Source organism: Hippocampus comes, unplaced genomic scaffold (genome assembly GCF_001891065.2).
Source record: "Hippocampus comes isolate QL1 unplaced genomic scaffold, H_comes_QL1_v1.1 scaffold7, whole genome shotgun sequence".
Classification (NCBI taxonomy): domain Eukaryota; kingdom Metazoa; phylum Chordata; class Actinopteri; order Syngnathiformes; family Syngnathidae; genus Hippocampus; species Hippocampus comes.
This window is the reverse complement of record NW_017842060.1, coordinates 2,091,730-2,113,853: the sequence shown is the minus strand read 5'-3', so window position 1 is coordinate 2,113,853 and position 22,124 is coordinate 2,091,730. Positions and strand designations below refer to the sequence as shown.

General features: G+C 43.0%; 1 protein-coding gene across 1 annotated transcript in view; it reads right to left on the bottom strand.

Moving 5' to 3' along the window:
• The window catches only part of fat1a (FAT atypical cadherin 1a), a 62,953-nt gene that overhangs the window by 26,146 nt on the left and 14,683 nt on the right, over positions 1-22,124 (bottom strand). The window contains 7 exon segments of the mRNA XM_019861726.1: positions 730-940; positions 1,133-1,408; positions 8,241-8,380; positions 9,622-9,838; positions 10,310-10,645; positions 14,783-14,844; positions 21,738-22,052. Of these exon segments, the coding sequence (XP_019717285.1) occupies positions 730-940; positions 1,133-1,408; positions 8,241-8,380; positions 9,622-9,838; positions 10,310-10,645; positions 14,783-14,844; positions 21,738-22,052 (1,557 nt within the window).

Below are 22,124 nucleotides of genomic sequence, written 5' to 3'. Positions count from 1 at the left end.
GGCAATTCTGGGGGTCGATCAAATGGCTGACATATTTGGAAACTCCAGACAAAGCCCTTGACGTGGTCCTGAGTATTCCATTCATGAAAAAAAAACATCCAGTAGGCTGACTCATGACTTCATTATCGGCAGATTACAATGAAAGCTTTCATTTTGTCGAAATGCCTTAGAGTTGGACAATTTGTAGTTTAGCAACATAATTTTCATGACAAACCTGCTCTGAGGTTTGAAAGTCAGCAAATCAGCGTAACTAGCTTGATCTTGACAATGTCCGTTTAGTGTAGTTTTACTTTATTAGGTCGCTACTGCGAGCAAGCAGCTTTTTCTGAACAACAGATTTTTCATTGAGCTTTTCGGTCTTTGACAACAGCAAAAATGGACATTGCTTTGTTAGCATTCCGCTAGCTAACCAGCTACTTGTCACTTGTGATCAAATGGTCGAGTGTCGGTTGTTTTTAAACTGTCACTGAGTAGACACTGACTTTGATTTTGTTCTTATGGCTTTGATGTTTGAAAAATTACAAATATAGACTTCTACATTAGCGTCTCCTGCAATCTACCTAATTTGCCTGTCACCAGTGATCCAAGGATAGCCTGTTTCTCGATGCGTGTTTTAATGGTACGAGGCAGACTTTGATTTTAAGTGGAAAGGCTAGTCTTGATTTCCACACTTTGAAGTTCACTTTAACCAGCACATCACGCGTACGAGTGATTTTCGGGGACCATTACCTGACTCGATGCTGTAGACGACTTCCGCATTGCGGCCTTTGTCTTTGTCCAGAGCCGTGACTTGCAGCACGGCCGAGCCAACGGCGGCGGACTCGAACACGCGGCCTGAGTAGGGCGTGCCAACGAACCACGGCGCGTTGTCATTGGCATCCTCCACGTTGACGATCACGCGCACCAGGTTGCGTTTCACAGGGATATCCTGGTCGCGTACCTGCGAATTAACATAGAATAAAATTAATGATGTTGAAATCCCAAATTCTGAATGACCTATTGGGTTGTTGGGATATTGACATCCTATGATACCCTCCTTTTTTAAATCGGGGTCCATGTCTGTGCTCTAGAATTGGGCTAGGAAATACCAGCAACCCTATTTATACCTCCAAATGTCATCATGCACACTTACCATAACCGTGAGAACGTGGCTGTGCATGGTCTCGTGATCTAGCGGTTCGGCGGTGTACAGCCTCCCCGTCCCCGGGTCCAACTTGAACTTCTTCAGGCTGAATGGGTCCGTGCTGCTCAGAAGGGTGAAAGTCAACTTGTTCTTCTCGTCCTGGTCGGTGGCATCCACGTGGAGCACTTCGGTGCCCACCGGTACATCCTCGGGCACGCTCACTTCATACTTGGCGCGGGAGAACTGAGGCCGGTGGTTGTTAGTATCAATGACGCGGATGAGCACCTGACGGGGATGACAGAGGTTTTTTTGTTATTTGGGGTTTTGCAAGATGAATCATAAAGCTTGAGGGCAGAATTACATGCAACAGAATGAATGTAATTACATAGCAGTGGTGTGCAACAGTTTCAATTACTATCCTTTCACACTCTTGACAACGGTAATATGAGACCTCATTTGAAGATTCAAAAAGGGCCTTTGAGATACAGTATAGTGATATGAAAAATAAATTAACTAATATTATGCAGTTGGCTGGCAACCGGTTCAGGGTGTCCCCAGCCAACTGCCCGAAGACGGCTGGGATAGGCTCCAGCACCCCCCCCGCGACCTTTGTGAGGATAAAGCAGATCGGAAAATGGATGGATGTCAAATGACATCATAAAAGAATCCATTTAAAATACTTTTAAGAGAACTAATAGCCTTTTATAAATTACATGAATTCATTTACATGAAAAAAATACGAATATCTCAAGAAATACCCTGTAATGCAAACAGAAACGTGATGCGTTCCCAAAAAATGTCATTTGTGTAATTTAGCTTTGAAAATAATCTTTTTTTTTCCAGTTTTTATCATTTCAAAACAATGAGCCGAATTCACTCAAGGATTGCGTGGTTTCCGCGTGCCGCCGACCTGTAAAAATGGAGCCAACAGATTGAGTCTAATTCACAAAGCATGCATTGATGGCAAAAGGCGTCATTAGCTGCCCTGCAAAACAGAACGGGTCTTATTGCGCCGGCGTTGTATTTGAATGGTGTCATGTGCATATATTTGGTGGAGAAATTGCCCACCTCGATGCAAATGCGCCTTCTTGATAACGTCTACTTCACTAACACCAGCGCTAATAGTTTTGAGTGAAGCAGAGGCTCTGCTGCGGATCCTGGCAGCAGTAGTGCGCCGACATCTGCCCAACGTGAGCGAACTCTCCGACATGTACGAGAGATGTCGTCCTAAATTACCCACTCACGTCGACAAAGTAATTTTAGGCCATGCAAGTCAGCCGTTTGGCCGAGGCATTCCTGGCAAATCAAGTACGAACACTCTGATATTGCTGTTGACATGTTCTGTCCGCGCCTTTCTTTGTGAATTTGGCCCTAAATAGACGAGATTACAACTTTGACATGAAATGAAAGCATGCAACTTACATACATAAAAATACACGTGGCTGTCAAATGGATTCAAAATATATCAATATCCAAGCATTTAATTGTAATATTAAAATGAAATGTGCAAATAGCAACATTTTAAGTTCTCCAATCCAAGTTTTCACAACCCCTGAAATGTGTTGTTTTCATATCCCATATGAACATTTTGATGATGTTGTACTGAAAGTGTCTTGTCTTAAATCACTGGTGTCAAAGTCAAGGCACGGGGGCCAGACCTGGCCCGCCACATCATTTTATGTGGCCCGCGAAAGCAAATCAAACATGGCAACTTCCCTGATGCTTGCTAAAATATGGACAAAGATTGTCAAATTCTGATATGTAATAAATAAGAGAGATATTGTAAGCATTTTCTTGTTGCCAGACACCTCATTACAGTAACTTCAACAATAGTTGAATAAACCGTTTTATGCTTGACTTCTTTATATGATTTCCGTCATAATGGCCCTCCAAGGGAAACGGTAACTATAATGTGGCCCTTCCATGACTGCTTCACCACGTCAAAATGATGGATGGGGTGTGAATCACTGAACAAGCAAAACTTTCATATGATTTCCGTCATAATCGGATAAAAAAAAAAAATTTAAAAAAAAGAACAAAAAGAACAAAAATGCTTTTCATCGGACAGCAACGATGCATCTGAAGGGATAAAAGGCCTCGACTCATTCCCAAGTCCCGCTACAAAGTAAAACCTGCGACTCAAATGTCCATACATGTGCCTCTCCGCCTTTGATCATCAGGAAAAAAGAAAAGGGTGCTGCTTTTGTGTACTCCAAACATCATCCACCAAGCTGTAAAATTCCACCGGGAGAGTGTTTTATCAACACCAGCCACTCGTCTGCTGGACTTCCGACAGAGGATTACGAAGAGCTGCTGGAATGCCATCTCTGCTTCCCAGTGAGCGGCGAGGGGGGCTTCGAGCGTTGCCAAACATGAGGAACAAAGGGATCAGGCCCGATTAGACACCTGCATACCAGACACCAGGGGTTGATATCCCTTAAGGAGGTAGGGACAAAATAAAAAAAAGAGACAAAGCTGTGCTGCTCCACCTTAGAGCAGACCACAATCGGTCGTGATCCTGTTTGCCGAGCGCCACTTCTGGGCGCAACCTGAGAGGAGCGATAGCACGGCGCGATGCCGGCAACGCAGCGGAGGCATCGGGCGCCGTGGTGATGTTAAGTGTTGAGTCAAGAGCAGCAACTGCTAATCACAAAGTGCCACGCAATGCGAAAGCTGGCAAGTCATCAAACTGGCTCTGCCCACACTCAAGGAAAGATAATTCGAGTCCCTCGCAATTCCATGCTGCCCATCTGTCGAGTATATCTGGTCCAAATTTAATTGCAAGCGGCCGAAGTCTTTAAAGGAGTTTCATAAATGAAAAAAAGTGTGATAAAATATCTGCTTCAAACCACACTGGCTTTATTTCTGAGCCTTTTCAGGCTTGGAATCACAGGAGTTTTTTGTGGGTCTAATTCTTGATAGAGATCCACGTAAAATGTCATGTTGCTGAGTAAATCTGGGATGGAGAGCTGAAATATATTTCAAACTCGGATTAAGTCGACTTACGGCTTTGGACCAAAATAGCAGAATTCCTCCATTATTTTTTTTAAAGATGTTTTTGGTGGGTCTATTCGTATTAAACATGTCTACCAAATCTGGCTTTGCGAGTTGAATTATGCAATTTTTTTGTGGCTCTGCTCATGACAGACATTCTCCTAAATTTCACATTGCTAGTTGAAACAAGTCGCTGGGAGGCCACTTTTTGGAGTTTCGTGTTTTACGCCGAATGGAGACGGCAAAACAAAATGGCAGCCTTTGAATGATTTTTGGGCATTTTGATACTTTTCAGTGTGTCTACTCATTGCCAACCAAACATCCTGCTGTTGAGTAAAGCCGGCCTCGGGGGCTGAATTTTGTGAAACCTCTGGACGGTGGGCTCCCGAGCCTCTTCCTTCGGGGGCCTTTCACATCACACTCTCTTGCTCAAAAGAGCCACTCAGGAATGGGGCCTGCGTTGCATGGCTGCGCCTTTAAGCAGCGATTCCAGGCATGTCTTCTCATGTCATGCCAGACATCATAAAGCAGCAGATCCCTGATGTCTCACAACACACACGCACGCACACACACACACACACACACACACACACACACACACACACACACACACACACACACACAGAGCCATAGACCTGCTTCAAGTGACCCAATTACCACTTTGTTGGAATATGTTACCGTACGGAATCACCACTTCACTCACCGCAAACCAGACATCATCGACAAAAGGACTCCGCGACAAAAACGACTACGTCACCAACAATAACGGAAATGCTAACGTTGCGTGTGAATGAGTGTGCGCGTGTCGCTTCCTCTGGGGAATGCTGTGCGGAGGCGTGACTGTGACTGTGTGTACATATGACAGATGGAGCCACAGTGAAGGACGGGTAGGGGTGGGGGGGCTGTGAGGATGAAATGAGATGAAGGCGGAAAAAAAAAAGGGTCAAATTTAGAAAAACACATGCTTTTGCTTGAAAGGTGTGAAAACAAAAGGGTTGAGGAAAAACAACAACACGGGAATGGGAACAGGGTTAGCATGTTAGCGTTCGGTTATTTTTCCATTCAAAATGGTACTACGGCTGTGAAGCAGAATCAAATCCTTTTGTGAACAGCCTTCGAGCTTTCCCGTCTTCGATTCAACGTGAAACATGGCAAAGCGGTTTTAGGAAGGAAAATGGAAAATAGTTAGGTGCAGGGGCGGTGGGGGGATTTTTTTTTTTTTTTTTTAATGCTGGTCCACCCCAAACTTGGCCTGGTTTTGGAAGGACGGAGACCCCCCCTCTCCGCCAGGTGGCAGGTTGTGGGCACTGGCAGAGGGCATACACACATGTTCCCAAAACAGGATTAACACCCTCTCTTCCCGTCATGTAACGAAAAGATCTCTCGGCACACACGTGAAAGCAGATTGGTCCAAAAAGTGAGGAAAGCGAGTGAAACTAGGCCAAAGAGTCTCGCGAAGTTTCCACATGACTGATTTGAGGATGCGATACCGGAGCGGCTTCACGAGGTCACCTTTTGCAGAATGCGTGTGATCCACTCACCCCGACTCATTTGGAGACAAACTCAGCGAGACCAAACGGCAAACAAAACGCAAATGTTGTCGGCGCAGAATCAAGTTTGCATCACCGACTTACGATTTTGCGGTGTGCTGAAGGGTTCCCACCGAGATCCACGGATTGTGTGTTTTGGTAACGCAATGACTAAATCTGCGCGGGATACGATCCAAATTAAAGTTGAAGTCAATTCGGTCAACGGCGAAGAAAATGATAAATCTCTTGAAAATGTATTAATCTCTGCCTGCGTTTTACTTTTTTTTTTCTTCAAAGAAAAGCTCGACATTAAAGATGAGGGTTTGATTTTTTTGTGTCTCCAAAAGGATACTTGAAAAGGGAATTTGTCTCATACATACACATTACCTTTAATTATTTAAGGAAATAATCTGAATTAAAGTTGGAGACATAGATTGTAGACTGTACTAATTTATGTGTGACGTTTTCGTCTCCTAAGGGTGTTTTCACTTCTACAGCATCATTTTTTTTTTTTCTTCAAAGAAAAGCTCGACATTAAAGATGAGGGTTTGATTTTTTTGTCTCCAAAAGGATACTTGAAAAGGGAATTTGTCTCATACATACACATTACCTTTAATTATTTAAGGAAATAATCTGAATTAAAGTTCGAGACATAGATTCAAACTGTACTAATTTATGTGTGACGTTTTCGTCTCCGAAGGGTGTTTTCACTTCTACAGCATCATTTAGAAATGTTCAGTTTTCCAGCTCACCTTAAATTCGTCAAGGAAATGATCAGTTTTAAAACTGACAACAGTTTAAAAGTACACCAATTAAAGCTAGTTATTTACTCGTTAGGACTTTGTGTTCAATCAATGATGAAAAAAAATCGTAAATTTGCGCTTTTTGACAATATTCCTTCCACAAAATGATTTTAGAATTTCAATGGAAAAAAAAATACTTGGAACAAATTATGTTTGTGGTGAGTCAATTAAAAAATTGAAACAGAAAAATAAAATAAAATTGGAAAACGTCAGCAGTTTGCCTCTTACTCGTCCAGGCGATGACAAGAATTAATGCTAAAGTTCACCAATGAGCGCCAGTCATTGAAGTACCAGTTGAGGTCTGTCGCCGAGGCTTTTAAGAAAGTAGCGAGCAAAAAAAGAAGCGGCGCACGAAATGAAAGGACGCGCTGCGGATGAGCGAGGGCGGCTCGGCTCTGCTTCAACAGAGGCAGCAGAAGAAGAAGAACAAGAAGCAGCAGCAGCGCGATGATGAAAGGCCGCATTCATGGCCAGCGACAACAAACGGATTCTTTCGCAGCCGAGGACAAAGGGCTGCAAAGGCGGACCGTGGAAGACACCACGAAACTAGCATGTAGCTACAGTGCAAAATCTCGCAGACAAGGCGTGACCGTGAGAAAGGCAACTGAAGTAAAACGCAGACACGTCGCTGCGAGCGACGAGATGCACATTTGCATATTCATTGACATCAGGGAAAGTCGTACTCAAAGATCACATTTACTGTATTCTTTCCCCCCCAAGTTTTAGGATTAAGAACAGCTACTTAGCGACTAGTACCGCTTATTTTTGCGCTTACAGACTATAATATGTTCTTCAATTTCTTCATTTTAATGTCCGGTGCCACTAAATGTGTATCGAGGAATTAACTGACACAAAAGAAACAATGGCATGCCGAAAAGCATTGTTTGTAGCAATATTAGAGCTATCAAAAAAATTGAGAAGTGATTTTCGTCTCGATCAGCACTTAGTTCAATTCTTATGAGCTGTTTTTGTTGTCATGAATATATTGGTCCAAACATATGTACCTTCATTTGTTACTGGACATTTAAAATGAACAGGAAATTAAAGTAGCAATTGTAGTCACAATTTTTTTCTATGGCTACATATGCTCAATGCCATAATTTCTGCCAAAACGCTGTTCAGGTTTTGGGATCTGCGTCACAAATTTTGTGAAAAAGGACAACCACACAACACCAAAAAAAAAAGTTATCACCAAAAGCTGTCCTCAAAAGATTTTCACAATTTCTCCCCCTAATCTGTAAATTACTTTGTAATTAGCGGAAAAAGAAAAAAAAAACAGCTAAAAATGACAATCATTCAACAAAAACAAGAAACTTTTTTGTCGTGGTGTATCATCAAAAACAAATGATAATTTATATGCTAATGCTGAAATGTTGCGCTAAATATGACCTTGACACAAGTCTGATGATCATGAAATTCCAGCTGCAAGGATAGATTAATTCTATTCCCATTATTCCTCAAATTTCAGGGAAAAAAAAATCTCTCCTTTTAATTGACGCAGTGTGCTAATTAGCGCAGTTAAAACATGTCAGCTTTCATTACCGCAAGTCTCGTACAGAATTGATTTGCGTCATAATCAACAGACAACTGATTAACCACTGCCCTCACCTTACCTTCACTACTTGGCAGGCAAACTTTATTATCTCAGAACTAGACAAACCTAATTATCTATGCGCTAGGCAAATCTAATTACCCGAGATGGCTGAATATGACTGTTGGTGGTCAAGTCACGTACAGATGCATAAATACAGATCTTGAATCCGTTTCCTCTCCCGTGCTAAATTTTGCTACCTGCGTGCTAACCGTCCTGGTCCCGTCTGTGGCCTCCACCGTCAGGTTGTAGTTGGACTTCTGCTCGGCGTCCAGCGGCCTCGCCACAATAAGGGTTCCGCTGGCCTTGCCCACGTCGAAGCGGCTGTCGTAGTTTCCACCTGGACAAAGGACAAGCGGCGCCGGTCATGGCGTGAAACGGGGCAAACAAACATCTTGCGATAACTCTTGTGGATGTAAAAAAATGAAAGTTGTGTCACACTGGAAGCGAAGATAATCGGGGGAGGTGGTGTTTAAACAACACGTATTGTACCGTACTGATAATGGGTGTGGAAAAAAAGGGAGGGGGCTGATTGGGACATTCATTTATATGACAACCGTGTTTTTATTGTTGTTGTTTTAATTAAGAGACAAACAATTGCTGTTGCACTTTCCAAAGAAAAAGACTAAGGAAAACTCTGAAAAAGTTTCTCCCCCATCCAAATAAAAATGTCAAACTAACCAATTCATTTGTCGTGGTGCTGTGTGTCATTACAAAGTGACACTGCCCCCTACGGGCCTGGCATGCACATTACATTGTTTTGTCCTGTTTTTGTTGTCATGTAAACGTGCCCAAGGTAAGACAACAGAATCCACTCAACTCAATAGAAAAAGGGGATAAGGGCATACTGATAGCATGAAAATGAACACCAAAAGACAAATGACGCTTGAATGAAATCAAAGTGGTGGGGGCCAAGATGAGGTACGATACGAGACTGAGCATACAGTGTACACCGTGTTTTTCAGCAGCTACCTTCTGCTGTACAGTTGTGGTCGCAAGCCATCTGAAGGACGTAAAACATCTCAGTGTCCTCTATGCCGCCTTGAAAGCACAACAACGGACCGGGGAGGAAAGAAAGAATTCAAAGGATAGTAGTTGAAGAGAAGAAGAAAAGGTGTCAGGAAAGGTCAATCTTGATTTAGAGGTAAGAAAATGGACTCCGTTAATGTTGCTGTCAACAAAATCTACGAGTTATTTCGTGTATTTCAAAAGCAGATGCCGCTCGAAGACTCATACGAGTTGGAGGGTGCAACTTTGACATAAATCTAAAATGCACAGAACCATGAAAGGTGACTCGGATTTGACCTTCTCGAAACTTCTGATGTTCAAATGTTCAGTACTTTTCACATCACTTTCTGTCGTTGAACAAGGACCTGAGTGGCAAAATACAAAAAAAAAAAAAAACAAATTCCCAGGACGCCCTCATCCATGCCTTTCTGTGACTCTTTCAGTCTCTCTGATGCAACCTGCTGATGTCACTGGTCACAAGAACGGACCAATAAATTTCACACAAAAGCTGGATATCTCTCTTTTTTTTTTTTTAAAGAAAGTACGACAACGTCACTTGAGCGGGGCGGCTACCTGTGATCTCGAACCACACGGGGACGTCCGACGACTCGGTGGCCACGACGCCAACCATGTGCGCCACGGGGTCGCTCTCCATCACGGAGAAGGAGAAAGGCGACTCCTCGAAGACCAGCGGGGCGGCGTCCTCCGGTACCTCCGGCTTGGGGATCCACTCGATGTGGAGGCGACACGTCGACGACTTCTGAGGGCGCCCGTTGTCCACCGCTTTGATCTGTTCCCGTCAGGTAACGAGAGTGCATTAGCGTCGTCGAGGGATGCTGTTTTATTGCTTTGATACTTTTTTTTTTTAGTTATTGAAGCTGGACTGTTTCACTGCCTTCACATTTCGACAGTCGACAATTTTAAGATGTTTCCCGGGTATGTTGATTTCTTCTTCTTATAAACTGTCTTTTCGTACATTCGTACGGCAATGGAAAAATACCAATATTTGCACTGTCATGATGAGTGAGGACTACGCTCCCCAGAGTAACATTGAAGTTATAACAAATACTGCATGTGGACATCATAATGCGGTCTTGTATCTCATATGTATGGGCGACACACAGGAAGTGATCTACATATCGATTTTTAGTCTGATGCAAAGAGTCAAGCAGATTGGCAGCTCAGACAATCTTTCTTGTGCCGTAGCTCCCTGAGAGACTCTCACGGCGAGGACGCCTGTCTGCAACTTTCAAAAACTCACCGTGAGGATGTCGTACTCCCCCGCCGTGGAGAACTTCTTGGATGACACGGCTCCCGTCTTGGGTTCGATGAAAAACTTCCCGTGCTCATCGCCGTCCTCCACGCTGTACGAGATCTCGGCGTTGGCGCCGTGGTCGCGGTCGGAGGCCACCACCCGGTACACGGGGTCCCTCCGGGCGGCGGGCCGCTCCTTCTCGGGGGTACGCTCGCGCTCCGGAAGCTTGATCTTGTAGATCTTCTCCAGGAACAGAGGGCGGTTGTCGTTCTCGTCCAGCACGCGCACGATGACACGTACCGTGGTGGACTTGGCTGGAACGCCGTGGTCAGTGATGGTGACCTGGGGAGGAGAAATAATCACAATATGAAACCATTTTCAATAAGTGTAATGCTTTTGGAAGCCCTCATGTTAAAAACACAGATTTTTTCTTTTTTCCACCAAAGGGAATTGTACAACTTTGTAGGAAAACAGGGCTTCTCCTAGGAATGATTCCCGAATGTATCCCCTTAACTGCCTACTTCCTGGTAAGTGTAGAAATATGGATGGATGGTTTCGTTTTTGATATTTTGAGTTCTGGGATAGACTGTACCCCTGTCACATTTCTGTTTTAATAAGGAAAAATAAAAAAATGTGTGTCAACATTTTCTGACATTTCGCAAAAATTGGGATTGCACAGTGTTAAGTAGCTGGCTACTTCCTGGTTGTATTAAGATGATATATGGACGCACGGTTTTGTTTTTTTCTAGGATGGACTGTACCATTTATGCCATCATGACTTATTAACACAAATAACTAAAACTGTAATGATGTTTTGCCAAAATCAGTTATGTAATCCTTGTGGTTGCTGATTACTTCCTGCTTCTTGATGCATGGATAGACGGCTGAGTATTGACGCTTGTGTGGACGCAAAACATGTAAATGTAAAAGTAATTTAACTCACAGCGAAATAGCATGGGTTTCCCCTCGCAAATAAATGTGTGAAATTCTCTAACGTCCGCCTCTTGGTCGCATGCTACCTTCCTGGTTCATCGAGCGGTGGTTGTATTTTGGCACATTGAACATTCCGACTTTCGCACCAAGAACAGATGCAGCTTTATGTGTCATTAACGAGGCTTTTACTCGGGGAATGAAAAAAAAAATTGTCTTAGGACAATTGAACGCAGTCACAGGACTGCTGGCAAGAGACGCCGCAAGGGCACAACAAATGCAGTCGCCGTAGAGAAGCATCTGCCAGCCACACACCATTTACTCGCGCCATTTCAATTAGCTTGCTAATGTAGTTGTTTGGGACGTCCGCAGATGTCCGCCAAAATGCACCATCGATACAATCCCGATGTCTCTCTCGAGAAGGATTGGCCGACTAGTTCTATTAGCTGTTAGCACGTTCGGTGATAATGATGGGAATTAACCTGGGCTCGTGATATTGAAAACAAGATGTTAATTGAATATAATTGCGTTTTTAAAATGAGAATTGAATGACCCTTTGAAGCAGTAACAGACTTTGATGACAATGTTCTAATTTCACAATTATGTTGAGTGAAGAGACCAGTTCATGAGTTTTACATTTGTTAGAGATTTTTTTAAGGTTTTTTTCTTTTTAAAGTGTATTGCTTTTTGATTTTTTTTTTTTTTTAAGGAAGACTGTTTTGTCCTTTTTTATTTTTACAGGTAGTGAGTCGACTTTCTTTTTAAAGTGTATTGCTTTTTGATTTTTTTTAAGGAAGACTGTTTTGTCCTTTTTTAGTTTTACAGGTAGTGAGTCGAACGTTTTATTGTTTGTAAAATGGTTTAAATTCTTACACTTCAATGGCGGTAACTTACATTCTTTTAAGTAGACTGCACATTTTGCTAGTAACAGTGGTTAGGGTTTTTTTTTTCCATGCAACTTTTGGTCATACATATGAGGTCATTGCATCACGTAAGACTGTGTGTTTGCACAGACGTGAAGCACCCAGGTAGTGATCTACTTTGTGCTAAATGCATGCTGTGTAAACCCACTGTTCACAGCAGATGTTCAGCCCCCCCCTTCTGTTGTTTCTTCTTTCCACTCTTCCCGGTCCAGGGACCTGATTCCTTAGCATGCCCCGGCATGTCCTACTTTGCTTCACCCACTCCCCCCAACCTCTCCTATCCAGACCGACGAGCTGGCCGATCTGCTCTCTGTCTTTTACACCCAGACATACGAACCTACCAACCCCCCATGCGCCACCAATCGCCTCTCTGGTCATAAAAGCGATAGAAGCCCCCCTACTACCGTCATAACCCTGGGCCAGAGTTACCTGCCCCCGACTGTGTGTGTGTGTGTGTGTGTGTGTGTGTGTGTGTGTGTGTGTGTGTGTGTGTGTGTGTGTGTGCGCATGGTTCTAAAGCGTCGTGAAAGTGCAGTGTGAGAAAATGGCTTCCGGATTCCAACACACACACATGCACACGCACACACACACACACCGGCGGGCACAAACACATGCCTTAGGTCGCCATGGTAGTACATGAACCTAAACACGTGCTCCTTTCATCTCTTTGAACTCTGCAATGCGGAATTCGACCCAAATTTGTCGGCAAAAGCGAGCCTTTAAAGTAGCACTAAACTTCGTAAGAGTGCAGTTCAGTTTTGTGAGCGCCTTTTTTCGGGGTATCTATACCCACTGATAGACTGTTCCGGGAGGAGAACAACATCTACTTTTAATGTAAGATGGTGCATGCAAACAATGAAATTGGTTCTTTGAGAGTCTCTCATTAGTCCAGACAGGGATAGCATAAAACACAGATAACAGTGTTTTCAGCACAAAAACAACAGAACTTGTCAGTAAACGTGGCAACGCAAGATGGCTGCCCTATGGCTTCTGCCGCTTGGGGCCTATGGATTGTCCATTGATATACTGTATACGTCCACCATGTAGCCATCGTATGACCCTGGAACTGATTAGTTCCACTAAGACTCCACTGTAGATAAAATAGTTTGGTCACATCAATGATTTTAAAGTGTATATTCACAGTTAGGGGTGACACACTGTATGAGTCTATTTACAGGTCTTCTGTCTAATCTACCGCGTCTTATGCATTGTATTTGGCCTCTTGTGCCTTTGTTTTCACACACTCCTTTTTTTTCGTATTGTCTGTGAAAATTGCTATTGAACTCCAATTTAGAGCTATAGTTGAAAAATGTAACACAATCTGAGGATGACAAATAACGCAGCTCAGGCAGCAGATGTACGAGCAGCTGAACGCCGCTGCTCTCGACTGTAATTAAAAGCCCAACGAGAAGAAGTTGGGGGGGCGGGCAATTAAAATGCCTCCATTAGCAACTGCGGTTTGTGCGGCGAGCAAAGATGGCGCGGCCGAGGTCAATTAAAAGCCTAGAGTGTAGAACATCGACTGCAGCTCTCTAGTGTAGAAGGCAGAGCGGGGGGTCGATTTGGGGGTTTGCAACCTACTACCACCGATACTGCTCCACCCATAAGCATATGATTATATGATTTATGGCCCTGCAGCTCTACCCTAAGAAGACACCAACCTAAAATGAGGGAGAGACTCTTTGGTGTTCACCACATAATTATAAATGTTTACACTTGATAACTTGGACAAGAGTTATCTAGCTAGCTAGCACCACTCCAGAAATTGACAAAAGATATCTGCGCCCCAAGTCAGTTTCCCCTTGCATCTAATCTCACATGATTTTGGGTAGGCATGTCTATCATGAGCTTACTCACAAAAAGTCTCAAGGACCCACGGTGTAAAATCAAACAAACAACGAGTCTGCCATGTTGGTTTGTAGCAGCCTCACGATATTGTTTTCAAATCCACCCAATGAAGACAGTTTCACACAGCCATGTCCATCATGAGTATGTATACCCACAAAAAAATGTTTAACGGGTAATTGCCGAAAAGGGACAGGAAATCTGATCTGCCATTTTGGTTTAAAGTGAACATTTTGGTCCAGAAGAGCCCTCAAGATTTTTGGGGGGTATTCACAGTCAAAAGAATTCCAGCAATAAAAAAAGTTGGGATCTGTCATTTTTTTGAAGAAAGAGAATTTTTTTCAGCGACATGAAATTGAATAGCCATGTCAATGACGAGTACCCCCCCCACCACACACACACACACACACACACACACACACACACACACACACACACACACACACACACACACACACACACACACGAAATGTCGCAAGAACCCATTTTAAAAAAACAAGCAAAAAAAAAAAAAAAAAAAAAAACAGAAACTGAAATTTCTATTTGAAGCGCCAAATTTGGATTGGTAACATTCACAACATTGGTGATTTTTTTTTTTTGAATTTAGCGAAAGACAGTTTTACACAGCAAGAAGAAATGTATTCTTCTGAAAAGAAAGTCCAATGAACCTCCAAAAACATAAAGCCATGCATCTGTAGTGCCCTCTACAATTTGGGAGGGAAAATCAACCCCTTAAGACAGTTTCCCTGAGCAACATGAAACTTAATTGCCCATGCCTTACCTCAAGAATGTGCTCATCCTGCTGCTCCCTGTCCAGCTTCCTTGACGTCGTCATAACTAGGCCTGTAGGGAGAAAAAAAAAATCATCATTACTACACTTCATTTCAAAATAATGTAAAATGCCACACAAAATTCAAAATATCCAAAATATGCACAGGTGTAGGAACGAAAAGATTTCTCGCTGTTAACTTTTGGCAGCTGCCAGACGGACACGTGTGAAATGTCGCAAAGACCCGCGGAGACCAGCTCAAATAGCTCAGCTGGGTAACGTTTAATTCCCACGAAAGCTGAACAAACATGACACTAAAACCGTCTAAAATGGAGAAGGGATACAACAAAATTAGCAAGAGTCTTTTTGCGCTCTGAGCATTAAAAATGTGCAGTCAAAACAATCCTGTTCTTTTAGTTTGAAAAAATTGACCCAAAAAGGGTCACTTTTAGCACCACATTTGTTCGACAGACAGTTTCTCTTTTTGACCAGACCCTAGTCCGCCAAAATATACAAATGATAAAAATGTCCCATTCAAAATTGATTCTCTCCAAACCAGCTAGCGAATTTTGTCACCAATTAATGTCACCCGCTAGCTAATTTACAGAGAGACATCCATCCATTATCCGAATCGTTTATCTTCACAAGGATCGCGGGCGTGTGGGGCCTATCCCAGCTGTCTGCTTCAGGCAGCAGGCGGGGGTACACCCTGAACTGGTTGCCGGCTAATTGCAGGGCACACGTAGACAAACAACAACCATTCAGACAAAGCAAACAATTTATGACAAAACGAATATTTTTTGTCAATCGATTTATCATGGAATCCTAAAAGAAGATCTGTTTCATTTATTTGAATCCTAACACCCACGCATCTGAAAATAGCCTGCTATCTAACAGACAGAAGAAGAAACATTGTGCATGGCTTCACAATCAGGTCTACTCATTTCCAGATACTGCCTCATTCTTGTCAGAGCACTCGCTGATTGCAGGACGTGACTTCTCCGCCTTGTCTGTTGCCTTTTTAAGGCGTCTTTTGGCAAATGCTAAGTAAAACCAGCTAGTCTTAACCCATTCACAAACACGCAGACAACGGGGGAAGAAAATCTGGCGGAGCGGCGACGTTCTCAGCGGCATCTCGTGCTCGTCCTGCCAGCGTTAATTGCACCCGAGCACGGAGTAGACGAGCCAGCTCGGACCGCACCAAGAGCTGCCCCGTCGCCGCACTGCGACCCGATTAGCATCAAGCAAAGGATTTCCGAAACCCCAAAAGCCAGCGAGGAACGCGAGGCCCACAACTTACGGCTGCCCAGAAATAGTCGCAGGCTCAGCACTGCAATTAGGAAAACACAAGCCGGCCACCGAACCTACTTTTCCATTTTCAGACTTTCCTTTTTGGCTCTTTTTAATCTTAAACATAAGACTACTGATTTTCATTCAAAGGAAAGAAAAAAAAACGCACCTAACAAATGTGCTTTTTTTTTTGTTAAATAATCTCCACTCTGACAACAGGAAGAATAAATCTTTGTTGTACACTTAAGAAATTCAAGCCTGATGACACAAATAAAGCCTGCAGTTCGCTGTCCGATGTGAAACAGAACTTCACATTTTCAATCTTATACACGGTGAAAATTCTTGTTAAAAATTTGTGACAAAATTTGACGATTGGCGATATCCATTTTACGCTAAAAAGAAGAAAAAAAACATCACCAAAAGAAAAGAAAATTAATCAAATTTGTGAAGAGTAGAAGTAATAATGCAACACCACAAGAAAAGGTTATTTTGAGAGACAAATTGTGTCACTCAAAGCATTTGTTCCAAAATAGCCTATCAATGGCCTGAGCATGACGCAGAGAAACACTGTGTTTGCGTTTCTTTCGCATTGTACATCTTGTCTTGGTTTTGTTGCACATGTTGACAGCAAAAGCAAAAAGTTCAGGATGCGCGGCCAAACCGAACATCTAAGACAATACTTTCATCTATTTAAACAGCCCGAAAGTTTGATTCCGATCTGGCTTTATTGGACCTAAAATGAATACTTGCGAAATAGAACCGCTCCTTTCATGTAAAGGATACGCGGCTGATCCTGAAAACTGGAAAATGATCGGGTTGGCGAGCCAAAATAAGTCAGCGCTTCCAACACGCAGGCCGTCCTTTTGTCCCGACGCACACAAAGGCCGTGGCGAGGCGTGGGCCAAGGAAGGCTGACAGTAATTATAACCGTGATAGTTGGGCTGAAGGGGGGGGGGGGGCAAAAGGCAAGCAGTGGTGGAGTTCTGTCCTTCCGTGAAAAATGGTTAAGAAATTTGACAAAATGGAGACCTGCGGGGAACTTAAGAAGGTCTGTGTTTAGGGGTACAGACGGGACGCCCGCTTTTAACATTAAGTGTGGCCGAAGAAAAATCCAAACGTTAAGAGGAAAACACACTAAAAATACTTTCGACAATCTCATATTTTTGTCCGAAGGAAAAAAATAATCATCATGACCATGATGTATTGGTATAAGAGGGGGAAGAAAAAAAACTCAACATGTAAAAGTCACACAAAAGTTGAAACATTCAGTTCATTTCCAACCGTTCGCTCCGCGGGCAGTGTGATCATAGTTTGACCTGTGGACAATAGCAAGGAAGTTGTTGGTGTTATCTTTTCCCTATCTCACTTCCCGTGATAATGGATGCGTCACTGTTGAAAAGGTAACAATGAGAAGCATCCCCTATCTGCCGCTATCCTGACGCTTAAACGATATGACTGTCAACTACAGATCCTCCCAAATGCAGGGTAGAAACGCAAATAAAATCAATTTAAACCAATACCAGGTATCCGTATCGGGTCAATACCAGCCTTATTTAAAGGTAACGGGTACTCGGAGGCGACCGATACCAGCCACAGATAAAAGTTTAAAAGTTAAAAACAATAAGGTCAAAAAAAAATCTGACATCGAGTTAGTCCTCCTCAGCAGTAGTTGGCGCTATCCTGCGGGAGATTGACAGATCAGTGAGTCATCATCCAAGTCAGAAAGCAACTTTGTGCCCAATGAGATTTTATATATCAAAATTACAAGACGTATTGGTACTTGGTATTGGTTGAGTATGAAAGAGTGAATACTTGGAATCGAACATCCCTATTTATTATTATTATTGTTTTTGTTGTGCCCGTGGTATTGTCAAATTGACTGTCTATGTCACTACAATGTTTGTGTTCACATATCTGATAGTTGCTTATAAAAGAGTTAACTTCTACAACGTCAATGCTAGTGTCATTAGCACATCAATGGCCTGAGTGATAGCATTAAGCTAACAGAATCGTGAGTTATGTGCTTTGGTTAAATACACTACATGACATTTCCTTTGCTGTTCGCTTCGTTTTACGGTAAACTTCAACGCGTGGTGGCAACAGGAAGCCGAGGTACCGCTGTTTTGAGACGTCTAATTTCTAAATAACACAAAGTAAATGTGCAGCCGTGACACTTTCAACCCAACCCAACCCTCTGGAAGTTCTGAGGAATCCCTGCCCTAATTGATCTAAAATGGATGCCAAGGTGAAGAGTGATAAGATTGTCATCCGGCCTTGGCAACAGTGTGTTTCCCGTGTTTGGCTTGGTTACCACCACCAAGCAAACAGCCCATTTACGGCCGCGCTGTTCAAAGTCCGACGACGTCCTGCCACCGCAACGTTTCAGACGCCGCGCGTCATCAAATGTGGGCGATGTTTAATAAGTGCATTGACAAATTCTCTATGAAGAGAAAATAAAAGCAGACGTCAAGTGGGACGCCTTGACTGAAGCATACATGAGTCAAGTATGCATGTGGGGGAATCAAATGAATGCTTGTCCGCCCATCACAACACAAATTAGAACAGCCTCGCACATACATTTTAAGCCACGGGCAGAGTTGGCAACAGAGTGCCCAGCAACCTGCAAAACAAAAAGAAAACTGGCCAAACCCCATTTTGCAATGTTGATTTTACAATGTCGGGCCACCTTTTATCCAAGTTTTTCCGAGACACGCACCACGCCCTTGACGTACCCCTACCCCCAGCACCACTCATATATAACCGTTCAAAGCAAATGACATTTGAATGCAAAAAATAATAATAATAAAATATTGACACACTGCCTGCTGAGCGACATTGTTTTTATGTTGTAGGACTGCTTTTCCCCTTTAAAAATCGTGACAAAGTTAGTGCAGCGCCATCGTCGCAATGCCTGTTTTTAGGCAGTTCGAGTGTAGTTCTTTTTGTTCTTTACACTGGCTCTCTCAGTTTAAAGTTTTGCCACTGCTCTATAAATCACAGATTGATTTGGGTCCCGAAAGCATTAAATAAATGCTAATTTAATATTACTCCAGTAGGGCTTTTAAGTTCTGCAGACCAGCAGCAATTCGTGCCGTCTCGAGTTCAAAGCAAACAGGGTGAAGCGGCATTTAGCGGTTATGCTGTGCTCAAATTGAATAAGCTGCCAACAGAAGTGAAGTCACTCCAAAATGTCAATGTTTTTAAGCCCAACTACTTCCATTCCGGCTACTCCTGCCTCTTTTCAAGTCGCATCTGAAGTGAGCAGTTCTGTCCTTTGCTTGCAGGTGTTGATTTTTTCCCAAAAAGAGACTCTCGAATATTTTAAGTGTTTTACACTTTGTGTCAAAGAAGGTACCAGAAAGGAGACCCGGGCCTTCTTAAAAGCGGCGAGTGCGGAGCAGCCACCACCACTACCACCACTACCACCACCCAAGGCGTTGAGAAAAGCCTTGGCGGCTTTGAAGCCTTACGGCCGTAGTGGATAAAGGAGCGCGACTAGCTTGTTAGCTCGGAAACACATGCCGAAGGGGCACATGCACGCACACAAAACATAGGCTTTGGCTTTCATTTATTTTCCCACCCTTTGGTTCACAAGCTTTGCATGAACGCCAAGACTGGGGGCCCTGGACGCAGATTTAGAACGTGTCATTATGGGGGAGAAAAAAAAAAAAAAAAAGAAAAAAAAAGGCCTCGCATGCGGTAAATTTAAACATTTTCAGAAACCGGCAATATGCGGTTGTCGTGTCACATTGACGCATGGAGCATATATATATATATATATATATATATAGTCCTGCACTTCCTTTTTCACGGCAAATCCTCGAAAAGATTCACCTTTAAAGACCAAAACATTGATGTGTAATAAATCAGATTTTTTTTTTTAATAGTGCGGTATACATATGAATTTGTTGTGATTGTTAATAAAATAAACAAATAAATAGAAATAGGAAGAGCACCCTGAAAAAAATTAAATCGCAATATTGAGTAGGGAAAATCACAATTAGATTTTTTTTTTTGAATGATTCTTCATGGAAAATATGTTTCCAGCTAAATTTAGCCATGGTTAACTACTTTTTACACTTTTATGACAAATGACATTTGCTTCCAGTTTACTTCTGGATGAAATGAATTCAATGGACATGACTTCTTCCTATGGGGGCGCAAACACTTTTTTCCCCCTCCTCTATTCGCCAACCTGACACATTTAATCAGCCACCAAAGACGGGCAAATTAAAGTGAGCGTGCTCTTGCATTAATTACTTCCTCCGTCTAGTTGGGAATTCCCAAGCACGATTTATGCCAGGCCCGTTTGGGGAGAGGGAGGTGCGCTGCTAATGCTCTCCCATCCTTATTTGGTCAGAAAGTTCACGTTTGGCAGTTGTAACAAAAATAACTCTGCAGCTTGTGTTGAAGCGACTACCTTTTGGGAGGGAGAGTGGGGGAAGACCACCCACACAAGATCACAAACATGCAAGTGACGACGCAGTGTAGAGCGCACGGGGCGGGTTCATAAGAAGCCGATGTAATATTAATGGTCACGCCATTTGCAAAGCGCCGCATGAGAAAAGGCACTTTTGGAGTGGAGAGAGGAGCCCTCAGGCACGGCCTGGTATAAGAAAAAACTAAATTACTTTTTCCTTTTCATACATGAATAGATGCGAGGTATTCGCACAGGCACGTTGATTTGACGACAGGTGTAATATGTGTGAACGTATAATGTGAATTGTGACCCAGCTACAGCAAAAGAAGAAAAAAAAGACTTTAAATTCTGAAACTATCTGTATTTAAGAAAAGGAGAGGTCCAGTGATTAATCGATAACTAAACGATTAGCAAATTAATCAAAAATATTTTTGCGCATCTATTATTCATTTAATCATTTCCAATTTAAAAGTGACCAAACCCACAGAATGGCGATCTCTCAGTAGTACAAAGTAAACGTTGTCAGATTTCTGTCGTCCAACCATGAAAGCAAACTCAGGTCAGTAGTACAAAGTAAACGTTGTCAGATTTCTGTCATCCCCCATGAAAGCAAACTCAGTATATTTGTGCTTTTCCCGCTCCCCAAAATAAAACATTTACAAACATCTGCATTTACTTACTGGAAAACAAAACTGAACATTTTTGTTGATTTTCTGACATGTTACGGATCAAGCCAATGCCTGAATTATGATTTCTATTTGTGCATTTTCTGGGGAATGTGTTTCGAAATACAGGATTTCTCAAGTCAAATAGAACAACTTGAGTCATTGTCAGTACTGCGATGAAACTGTGGTACGCTAATTAAAACAGCTATTCATCAACGTGCATGGTCTTGCTGGAACCACCCAAAAAAGGGTGCGACCAAATCATGTGCTGGTGCATGTTGTCCTTGGTGCCAACTAGTACCCGCTGGCACTGTGCTTTTGTTGTCGTCTTTTTTTGCCTTTACGACAATACATATTAACTCATTTCATGCCAAAATGTCAAAATAAGTTTGCAAAAACCCAATCATTTAGGGCCAAAAGGTACAAATATGTGTTTTAGCGGCAATTGAAACCTTGACTTTACAAAACCACGGCAAACCTTAAAAACGCTAATCGCCTACATGACGCCTTGAACAAAAATAAGAGACAAGTACGAATCCATGTAGCCCCTCCACCCTCCCAAATCTCCCCTCTAAAGCAACAGCAGTCTTACCTGTCTTGGAATTGATGGCAAAGAAGCCTTGCGGATTACCGCTGGTGATCTTATAGCTGAGTTTATCGCTAGACTTAGCATCCGGGTCCAGCGCCTCTATCTGGATGATGGACACGTCCTTCGGGGAGTTCTCCATCACAGAGGGGTAGTAGACGGGTTCCGACGCTTGCGGCGCGTTATCGTTGACGTCCTGCACTTCGACGTAGACCTCCACGAAGGCGGAGAGGGGAACCACGCCTCGATCCATGGCGTAGACCGTCAGCCAGTAGTGGGGAGTGGTCTCGTGGTCCAGCAGCTCTTGCGTTCGGATGATACCTAAAGAAACAAGGCCATATCGGGAATTTAGCAACAGCCATCTGGGAAAGAGATTTTTTGGAAGTGGAAGTG